The sequence below is a fragment of the Salvelinus fontinalis genome, chromosome 10, assembly GCF_029448725.1.
Source record: "Salvelinus fontinalis isolate EN_2023a chromosome 10, ASM2944872v1, whole genome shotgun sequence".
In the NCBI taxonomy this organism is placed as follows: Eukaryota; Metazoa; Chordata; class Actinopteri; order Salmoniformes; family Salmonidae; genus Salvelinus; species Salvelinus fontinalis.
Window position 1 is genome coordinate 46,517,300 of NC_074674.1, and position 12,689 is coordinate 46,529,988.

Sequence of the window (12,689 nt, forward strand, 5' to 3'; positions counted from 1 at the left end):
ATATATTATAGAGAGTCGGGGTCATGGCAGGGAGGTACATATTGATGTATATATTCTATATTATAGAGAGTCGGGGTCATGGCAGGGAGGTACATATTGATGTATATATTATAGAGAGTCAGGGTCATGGCAGTGAGGTACATATTGATGTATATATTCTATATTATAGAGAGTCGGGGTCATGGCAGTGAGGTACATATTGATGTATATATTCTATATTATAGAGAGTCGGGGTCATGGCAGTGAGGTACATATTGATGTATATATTATAGAGAGTCGGGGTCATGGCAGTGAGGTACATATTGATGTATATATTATAGAGAGTCGGGGTCATGGCAGTGAGGTACATATTGATGTATATATTATAGAGAGTCGGGGTCGTGGCAGTGAGGTACATATTGATGTATATATTCTATATTATAGAGAGTCGGGGTCATGGCAGGGAGGTACATATTGATGTATATATTATAGAGAGTCAGGGTCATGGCAGGGAGGGGTACATATTATTGATGTATATATTATAGAGAGTCGGGGTCATGGCAGTGAGGTACATATTGATGTATATATTATAGAGAGTCGGGGTCATGGCAGTGAGGTACATATTGATGTATATATTCTATATTATAGAGAGTCGGGGTCATGGCAGGGAGGTACATATTGATGTATATATTATAGAGAGTCGGGGTCATGGCAGGGAGGTACATATTGATGTATATATTCTATATTATAGAGAGTCGGGGTCATGGCAGGGAGGGGTACATATTGATGTATATATTCTATATTATAGAGAGTCGGGGTCATGGCAGTGAGGTACATATTGATGTATATATTATAGAGAGTCGGGGTCATGGCAGTGAGGTACATATTGATGTATATATTATAGAGAGTCGGGGTCGTGGCAGTGAGGTACATATTGATGTATATATTCTATATTATAGAGAGTCGGGGTCATGGCAGGGAGGGGTACATATTGATGTATATATTATAGAGAGTCGGGGTCGTGGCAGTGAGGTACATATTGATGTATATATTCTATATTATAGAGAGTCGGGGTCATGGCAGGGAGGTACATATTGATGTATATATTATAGAGAGTCGGGGTCATGGCAGGGAGGGGTACATATTGATGTATATATTCTATATTATAGAGAGTCGGGGTCGTGGCAGGGAGGTACATATTGATGTATATATTCTATATTATAGAGAGTCGGGGTCATGGCAGTGAGGTACATATTGATGTATATATTCTATATTATAGAGAGTCGGGGTCATGGCAGGGAGGTACATATTGATGTATATATTATAGAGAGTCGGGGTCATGGCAGTGAGGTACAAATTGATGTATATATTATAGAGAGTCGGGGTCATGGCAGTGAGGGGTACATATTGATGTATATATTATAGAGAGTCGGGGTCATGGCAGTGAGGTACATATTGATGTATATATTCTATATTATAGAGAGTCGGGGTCATGGCAGTGAGGTACATATTGATGTATATATTATAGAGAGTCGGGGTCATGGCAGGGAGGGGTACATATTGATGTATATATTCTATATTATAGAGAGTCGGGGTCATGGCAGGGAGGTACATATTGATGTATATATTATAGAGAGTCGGGGTCATGGCAGTGAGGTACATATTGATGTATATATTATAGAGAGTCGGGGTCATGGCAGTGAGGTACAAATTGATGTATATATTCTATATTATAGAGAGTCGGGGTCATGGCAGTGAGGTACAAATTGATGTATATATTCTATATTATAGAGAGTCGGGGTCATGGCAGTGAGGTACAAATTGATGTATATATTCTATATTATAGAGAGTCGGGGTCATGGCAGGGAGGTACATATTGATGTATATATTATAGAGAGTCGTGGTCATGGCAGTGAGGTACATATTGATGTATATATTATAGAGAGTCGGGGTCATGGCAGGGAGGTACATATTGATGTATATATTATAGAGAGTCGGGGTCATGGCAGGGAGGGGTACATATTGATGTATATATTCTATATTATAGAGAGTCGGGGTCATGGCAGGGAGGGGTACATATTGATGTATATATTATAGAGAGTCGGGGTCATGGCAGGGAGGGGTACATATTGATGTATATATTATAGAGAGTCGGGGTCGTGGCAGGGAGGGGTACATATTGATGTATATATTATAGAGAGTCGGGGTCATGGCAGGGAGGGGTACATATTGATGTATATATTCTATATTATAGAGAGTCGGGGTCATGGCAGGGAGGTACATATTGATGTATATATTATAGAGAGTCAGGGTCATGGCAGTGAGGTACATATTGATGTATATATTCTATATTATAGAGAGTCGGGGTCATGGCAGGGAGGGGTACATATTGATGTATATATTATAGAGAGTCGGGGTCATGGCAGGGAGGGGTACATATTGATGTATATATTCTATATTATAGAGAGTCGGGGTCATGGCAGTGAGGTACATATTGATGTATATATTCTATATTATAGAGAGTCGGGGTCATGGCAGTGAGGTACATATTGATGTATATATTATAGAGAGTCGGGGTCATGGCAGGGAGGTACATATTGATGTATATATTATAGAGAGTCGGGGTCATGGCAGTGAGGTACATATTGATGTATATATTCTATATTATAGACAGTCGGGGTCATGGCAGGGAGGGGTACATATTGATGTATATATTATAGAGAGTCGGGGTCATGGCAGGGAGGTACATATTGATGTATATATTCTATATTATAGAGAGTCGGGGTCATGGCAGGGAGGTACATATTGATGTATATATTATAGAGAGTCGGGGTCATGGCAGGGAGGTACATATTGATGTATATATTCTATATTATAGAGAGTCGGGGTCATGGCAGTGAGGGGTACATATTGATGTATATATTATAGAGAGTCGGGGTCATGGCAGGGAGGTACATATTGATGTATATATTCTATATTATAGAGAGTCGGGGTCATGGCAGGGAGGGGTACATATTGATGTATATATTATAGAGAGTCGGGGTCGTGGCAGGGAGGTACATATTGATGTATATATTCTATATTATAGAGAGTCGGGGTCATGGCAGTGAGGTACATATTGATGTATATATTATAGAGAGTCGGGGTCGTGGCAGGGAGGGGTACATATTGATGTATATATTATAGAGAGTCGGGGTCATGGCAGTGAGGTACATATTGATGTATATATTATAGAGAGTCGGGGTCATGGCAGTGAGGTACATATTGATGTATATATTATAGAGAGTCGTGGTCATGGCAGTGAGGGGTACATATTGATGTATATATTATAGAGAGTCGGGGTCATGGCAGGGAGGTACATATTGATGTATATATTCTATATTATAGAGAGTCGGGGTCATGGCAGGGAGGGGTACATATTGATGTATATATTATAGAGAGTCGGGGTCATGGCAGGGAGGTACATATTGATGTATATATTCTATATTATAGAGAGTCGGGGTCGTGGCAGTGAGGTACATATTGATGTATATATTATAGAGAGTCGGGGTCATGGCAGTGAGGTACATATTGATGTATATATTCTATATTATAGAGAGTCGGGGTCATGGCAGTGAGGTACATATTGATGTATATATTCTATATTATAGAGAGTCGGGGTCATGGCAGGGCTGTTAAACGTCACCGTGGGGCGTTTTTCATCCTGCAGCTTCATGATGAACTCATCTATGAGACCGCAGAGGAGGACCTCATACAGGTAACACTCTGACCTTTAACCCCTGACCTTATACAGGTAACACTCTGACCTTTAACCCCTGACCTCATACAGGTAACACTCTGACCTTTAACCCTGACCTCATACAGGTAACACTCTGACCTTTAACCCCTGACCTCATACAGGTAACACTCTGACCTTTAACCCCTGACCTCATACAGGTAACACTCTGACCTTTAACCCCTGACCTCATACAGGTAACACTCTGACCTTTAACCCCTGACCTCATACAGGTAACACTCTGACCTTTAACCCCTGACCTCATACAGGTAACACTTTGACCTTTAACCCCTGACCTCATACAGGTAACACTCTGACCTTTAACCCCTGACCTTATACAGGTAACACTCGGACCTTTAACCCCTGACCTCTAACCCCTGACCTCATACAGGTAACACTCTGACCTATAACCCCTGACCTTATACTGGTAACACTCTGACCTTTAACCCCTGACCTCATACAGGTAACACTCTGACCTTTAACCCCTGACCTCATACAGGTAACACTCTGACCTCTAACCCCTGACCTCATACAGGTAACACTCTGACCTTTAACCCCTGACCTCATACAGGTAACACTCTGACCTCTAACCCCTGACCTCATACAGGTAACACTCTGACCTCTAACCCCTGACCTTATACAGGTAACACTCTGACCTTTAACCCCTGACCTCAAGCATTGACTTGAATGGGGAGGTCCGGTAAATTCTATGTTTGTAACGTCTTTCTGTTCAGGTGGCTCAAATAGTGAAAAGAGAGATGGAGAGTGCTGTGAAGCTCTATGTTAAGCTGAAAGCCAAGGTCAAGGTGGGACCCAGCTGGGGAAACCTGCAGGACCTGGACATCTGAACAATGGCCCAATGATCTCCCCTTCCTCCCAACGGACCTGAACAATGGCCCAATGATCTCCCCTTCCTCCCAAAGGATCTGAACAACGGCCCAATGATCTCCCCTTCCTCCCAACGGACCAATGATCTCCCCTTCCTCCCAACGGCCCAATGATCTCCCCTTCCTCCCAACGGCCCAATGATCTCCCCTTCCTCCCAACGGACCTGAACAATGTCCCAATGATCTCCCCTTCCTCCCAACAGGCCTGAACAACGGCCCAATGATCTCCCCTTCCTCCCAACGGACCTGAACAACGGCCCAATGATCTCCCCTTCCTCCCAACGGACCTGAACAACGGCCCAATGATCTCCCCTTCCTCCCAACGGACCTGAACAACGGCCCAATGATCTCCCCTTCCTCCCAACGGACCTGAACAACGGCCCAATGATCTCCCCTTCCTCCCAACGGACCTGAACAACGGCCCAATGATCTCCCCTTCCTCCCAACGGACCTGAACAACGGCCCAATGATCTCCCCTTCCTCCCAACGGACCTGAACAACGGCCCAATGATCTCCCCTTCCTCCCAACGGACCAATGATCTCCCCTTCCTCCCAACGGACCTGAACAACGGTCCAATTGTCTCCCCTTCAACAGGAAGGAGGTATTATCGGGACCTGTTGGTGACAGGGCAGAGGCACAGTATTTATGAATATCTAAAGGAGTTCCACAGGGCATGACTTTGTGGGTATAATGTTTGTGTCTTTAACATATTTTTAACCAGTGTACTGAATGTAACGAGGAGGACTTGAGTGGGTCAGCATCAACCTGCTGAGATGAAATGTGATGTTTTGATCCCATAATATTGATATAACATGGTGTGGTTACTGTCCACTATTGATATAACATGGTGTGGTTACTGTCCACTATAAATACTATTGATAGAACATGGTGTGGTTACTGTCCACTATAAATACTATTGATAGAACATGGTGTGGTTACTGTCCACTATAAATACTATTGATATAACATGGTGTGGTTACTGTCCACTATAAATACTATTGATAGAACATGGTGTGGTTACTGTCCACTATAAATACTATTGATAGAACATGGTGTGGTTACTGTCCACTATAAATACTATTGATAGAACATGGTGTGGTTACTGTCCACTATAAATACTATTGATAGAACATGGTGTGGTTACTGTCCACTATAAATACTATTGATAGAACATGGTGTGGTTACTGTCCACTATAAATACTATTGATATAACATGGTGTGGTTACTGTCCACTATAAATACTATTGATACAACATGGTGTGGTTACTGTCCACTATAAATACTATTGATAGAACATGGTGTGGTTACTGTCCACTATAAATACTATTGATAGAACATGGTGTGGTTACTGTCCACTATAAATACTATTGATATAACATGGTGTGGTTACTGTCCACTATAAATACTATTGATATAACATGGTGTGGTTACTGTCCACTATTGATATAACATGGTGTGGTTACTGTCCACTATTGATATAACATGGTGTGGTTACTGTCCACTATAAATACTATTGATAGAACATGGTGTGGTTACTGTCCACTATTGATATAACATGGTGTGGTTACTGTCCACTATAAATACTATTGATATAACATGGTGTGGTTACTGTCCACTATAAATACTATTGATAGAACATGGTGTGGTTACTGTCCACTATAAATACTATTGATAGAACATGGTGTGGTTACTGTCCACTATAAATACTATTGATAGAACATGGTGTGGTTACTGTCCACTATTGATATAACATGGTGTGGTTACTGTCCACTATAAATACTATTGATATAACATGGTGTGGTTACTGTCCACTATAAATACTATTGATATAACATGGTGTGGTTACTGTCCACTATAAATACTATTGATATAACATGGTGTGGTTACTGTCCACTATAAATACTATTGATAGAACATGGTGTGGTTACTGTCCACTATAAATACTATTGATAGAACATGGTGTGGTTACTGTCCACTATAAATACTATTGATATAACATGGTGTGGTTACTGTCCACTATTGATATAACATGGTGTGGTTACTGTCCACTATAAATACTATTGATATAACATGGTGTGGTTACTGTCCACTATTGATATAACATGGTGTGGTTACTGTCCACTATAAATACTATTGATAGAACATGGTGTGGTTACTGTCCACTATAAATACTATTGATATAACATGGTGTGGTTACTGTCCACTATTGATAGAACATGGTGTAGTTACTGTCCACTATAAATACTATTGATAGAACATGGTGTGGTTACTGTCCACTATAAATACTATTGATAGAACATGGTGTGGTTACTGTCCACTATAAATACTATTGATATAACATGGTGTGGTTACTGTCCACTATAAATACTATTGATAGAACATGGTGTGGTTACTGTCCACTATTGATAGAACATGGTGTGGTTACTGTCCACTATAAATACTATTGATATAACATGGTGTGGTTACTGTCCACTATAAATACTATTGATATAACATGGTGTGGTTACTGTCCACTATAAATACTATTGATATAACATGGTGTGGTTACTGTCCACTATAAATACTATTGATAGAACATGGTGTGGTTACTGTCCACTATAAATACTATTGATATAACATGGTGTGGTTACTGTCCACTATAAATACTATTGATAGAACATGGTGTGGTTACTGTCCACTATAAATACTATTGATATAACATGGTGTGGTTACTGTCCACTATAAATACTATTGATATAACATGGTGTGGTTACTGTCCACTATAAATACTATTGATAGAACATGGTGTGGTTACTGTCCACTATAAATACTATTGATATAACATGGTGTGGTTACTGTCCACTATAAATACTATTGATATAACATGGTGTGGTTACTGTCCACTATAAATACTATTGATAGAACATGGTGTGGTTACTGTCCACTATTGATATAACATGGTGTGGTTACTGTCCACTATTGATATAACATGGCGTGGTTACTGTCCACTATAAATACTATTGATATAACATGGTGTGGTTACTGTCCACTATAAATACTATTGATATAACATGGTGTGGTTACTGTCCACTATAAATACTATTGATATAACATGGTGTGGTTACTGTCCACTATTGATATAACATGGTGTGGTTACTGTCCACTATTGATATAACATGGTGTGGTTACTGTCCACTATAAATACTATTGATATAACATGGTGTGGTTACTGTCCACTATTGATATAACATGGTGTGGTTACTGTCCACTATTGATATAACATGGTGTGGTTACTGTCCACTATAAATACTATTGATATAACATGGTGTGGTTACTGTCCACTATTGATATAACATGGTGTGGTTACTGTCCACTATAAATACTATTGATATAACATGGTGTGGTTACTGTCCACTATAAATACTATTGATATAACATGGTGTGGTTACTGTCCACTATAAATACTATTGATATAACATGGTGTGGTTACTGTCCACTATAAATACTATTGATATAACATGGTGTGGTTACTGTCCACTATAAATACTATTGATATAACATGGTGTGGTTACTGTCCACTATTGATATAACATGGTGTGGTTACTGTCCACTATAAATACTATTGATATAACATGGTGTGGTTACTGTCCACTATAAATACTATTGATATAACATGGTGTGGTTACTGTCCACTATAAATACTATTGATATAACATGGTGTGGTTACTGTCCACTATTGATATAACATGGTGTGGTTACTGTCCACTATAAATACTATTGATAGAACATGGTGTGGTTACTGTCCACTATAAATACTATTGATATAACATGGTGTGGTTACTGTCCACTATAAATACTATTGATATAACATGGTGTGGTTACTGTCCACTATAAATACTATTGATAGAACATGGTGTGGTTACTGTCCACTATTGATAGAACATGGTGTGGTTACTGTCCACTATAAATACTATTGATAGAACATGGTGTGGTTACTGTCCACTATAAATACTATTGATATAACATGGTGTGGTTACTGTCCACTATAAATACTATTGATAGAACATGGTGTGGTTACTGTCCACTATAAATACTATTGATAGAACATGGTGTGGTTACTGTCCACTATAAATACTATTGATAGAACATGGTGTGGTTACTGTCCACTATTGATATAACATGGTGTGGTTACTGTCCACTATAAATACTATTGATAGAACATGGTGTGGTTACTGTCCACTATAAATACTATTGATATAACATGGTGTGGTTACTGTCCACTATAAATACTATTGATATAACATGGTGTAGTTACTGTCCACTATAAATACTATTGATAGAACATGGTGTGGTTACTGTCCACTATAAATACTATTGATAGAACATGGTGTGGTTACTGTCCACTATTGATAGAACATGGTGTGGTTACTGTCCACTATAAATACTATTGATATAACATGGTGTGGTTACTGTCCACTATAAATACTATTGATAGAACATGGTGTGGTTACTGTCCACTATTGATAGAACATGGTGTGGTTACTGTCCACTATAAATACTATTGATAGAACATGGTGTGGTTACTGTCCACTATAAATACTATTGATAGAACATGGTGTGGTTACTGTCCGCTATAAATACTATTGATAGAACATGGTGTGGTTACTGTCCACTATAAATACTATTGATATAACATGGTGTGGTTACTGTCCACTATAAATACTATTGATAGAACATGGTGTGGTTACTGTCCACTATTGATAGAACATGGTGTGGTTACTGTCCACTATAAATACTATTGATATAACATGGTGTGGTTACTGTCCACTATAAATACTATTGATATAACATGGTGTGGTTACTGTCCACTATAAATACTATTGATAGAACATGGTGTGGTTACTGTCCACTATAAATACTATTGATATAACATGGTGTGGTTACTGTCCACTATAAATACTATTGATATAACATGGTGTGGTTACTGTCCACTATAAATACTATTGATATAACATGGTGTGGTTACTGTCCACTATTGATATAACATGGTGTGGTTACTGTCCGCTATAAATACTATTGATATAACATGGTGTGGTTACTGTCCACTATAAATACTATTGATATAACATGGTGTGGTTACTGTCCACTATTGATATAACATGGTGTGGTTACTGTCCGCTATAAATACTATTGATAGAACATGGTGTGGTTACTGTCCACTATAAATACTATTGATATAACATGGTGTGGTTACTGTCCACTATAAATACTATTGATAGAACATGGTGTGGTTACTGTCCACTATAAATACTATTGATATAACATGGTGTGGTTACTGTCCACTATAAATACTATTGATAGAACATGGTGTGGTTACTGTCCACTATTAATACTATTGATAGAACATGGTGTGGTTACTGTCCACTATAAATACTATTGATAGAACATGGTGTGGTTACTGTCCACTATAAATACTATTGATATAACATGGTGTGGTTACTGTCCACTATAAATACTATTGATATAACATGGTGTGGTTACTGTCCACTATAAATACTATTGATAGAACATGGTGTGGTTACTGTCCACTATAAATACTATTGATATAACATGGTGTGGTTACTGTCCACTATAAATACTATTGATATAACATGGTGTGGTTACTGTCCACTATTGATATAACATGGTGTGGTTACTGTCCACTATAAATACTATTGATATAACATGGTGTGGTTACTGTCCACTATAAATACTATTGATATAACATGGTGTGGTTACTGTCCACTATTGATATAACATGGTGTGGTTACTGTCCACTATTGATAGAACATGGTGTGGTTACTGTCCACTATTGATAGAACATGGTGTGGTTACTGTCTACTATAAATACTATTGATATAACATGGTGTGGTTACTGTCCACTATTGATAGAACATGGTGTGGTTACTGTCCACTATTGATAGAACATGGTGTGGTTACTGTCCACTATTGATAGAACATGGTGTGGTTACTGTCCACTATAAATACTATTGATAGAACATGGTGTGGTTACTGTCCACTATTGATAGAACATGGTGTGGTTACTGTCCACTATTGATAGAACATGGTGTGGTTACTGTCCACTATTGATAGAACATGGTGTGGTTACTGTCCACTATTGATAGAACATGGTGTGGTTACTGTCCACTATTGATAGAACATGGTGTGGTTACTGTCCACTATAAATACTATTGATAGAACATGGTGTGGTTACTGTCCACTATAAATACTATTGATAGAACATGGTGTGGTTACTGTCCACTATAAATACTATTGATATAACATGGTGTGGTTACTGTCCACTATAAATACTATTGATAGAACATGGTGTGGTTACTGTCCACTATAAATACTATTGATAGAACATGGTGTGGTTACTGTCCACTATAAATACTATTGATAGAACATGGTGTGGTTACTGTCCACTATAAATACTATTGATATAACATGGTGTGGTTACTGTCCACTATAAATACTATTGATAGAACATGGTGTGGTTACTGTCCACTATAAATACTATTGATATAACATGGTGTGGTTACTGTCCACTATAAATACTATTGATAGAACATGGTGTGGTTACTGTCCACTATAAATACTATTGATAGAACATGGTGTGGTTACTGTCCACTATTGATAGAACATGGTGTGGTTACTGTCCACTATTGATATAACATGGTGTGGTTACTGTCCACTATAAATACTATTGATATAACATGGTGTGGTTACTGTCCACTATAAATACTATTGATAGAACATGGTGTGGTTACTGTCCACTATAAATACTATTGATAGAACATGGTGTGGTTACTGTCCACTATAAATACTATTGATATAACATGGTGTGGTTACTGTCCACTATAAATACTATTGATAGAACATGGTGTGGTTACTGTCCACTATAAATACTATTGATAGAACATGGTGTGGTTACTGTCCACTATAAATACTATTGATATAACATGGTGTGGTTACTGTCCACTATTGATATAACATGGTGTGGTTACTGTCCACTATTGATATAACATGGTGTGGTTACTGTCCACTATTGATAGAACATGGTGTGGTTACTGTCCACTATAAATACTATTGATATAACATGGTGTGGTTACTGTCCACTATTGATAGAACATGGTGTGGTTACTGTCCACTATTGATATAACATGGTGTGGTTACTGTCCACTATTGATATAACATGGTGTGGTTACTGTCCACTATAAATACTATTGATATAACATGGTGTGGTTACTGTCCACTATTGATATAACATGGTGTGGTTACTGTCCACTATAAATACTATTGATAGAACATGGTGTGGTTACTGTCCACTATAAATACTATTGATAGAACATGGTGTGGTTACTGTCCACTATAAATACTATTGATAGAACATGGTGTGGTTACTGTCCACTATAAATACTATTGATAGAACATGGTGTGGTTACTGTCCACTATAAATACTATTGATAGAACATGGTGTGGTTACTGTCCACTATAAATACTATTGATATAACATGGTGTGGTTACTGTCCACTATAAATACTATTGATAGAACATGGTGTGGTTACTGTCCACTATAAATACTATTGATAGAACATGGTGTGGTTACTGTCCACTATAAATACTATTGATATAACATGGTGTGGTTACTGTCCACTATTGATATAACATGGTGTGGTTACTGTCCACTATTGATATAACATGGTGTGGTTACTGTCCACTATAAATACTATTGATAGAACATGGTGTAGTTACTGTCCACTATAAATACTATTGATAGAACATGGTGTGGTTACTGTCCACTATTGATATAACATGGTGTGGTTACTGTCCACTATTGATAGAACATGGTGTGGTTACTGTCCACTATAAATACTATTGATATAACATGGTGTGGTTACTGTCCACTATAAATACTATTGATATAACATGGTGTGGTTACTGTCCACTATAAATACTATTGATATAACATGGTGTGGTTACTGTCCACTATAAATACTATTGATATAACATGGTGTGGTTACTGTCC

General features: G+C 38.1%; 1 protein-coding gene across 1 annotated transcript in view; it reads left to right on the forward strand.

Annotated features, from left to right (window-relative positions):
• polq (polymerase (DNA directed), theta) overlaps window positions 1–5,735 on the forward strand; it is a 112,142-nt gene extending 106,407 nt beyond the window's left edge. Inside the window, exons 35-36 of the mRNA XM_055935201.1 lie at window positions 3,630–3,736; window positions 4,489–5,735. Coding sequence (XP_055791176.1) covers window positions 3,630–3,736; window positions 4,489–4,602 — 221 coding nt within the window. The 3' untranslated portion in view covers window positions 4,603–5,735. The remainder of the gene's footprint in view (window positions 1–3,629; window positions 3,737–4,488) is intronic.
• Window positions 5,736–12,689: the final 6,954 nt, after the last annotated feature.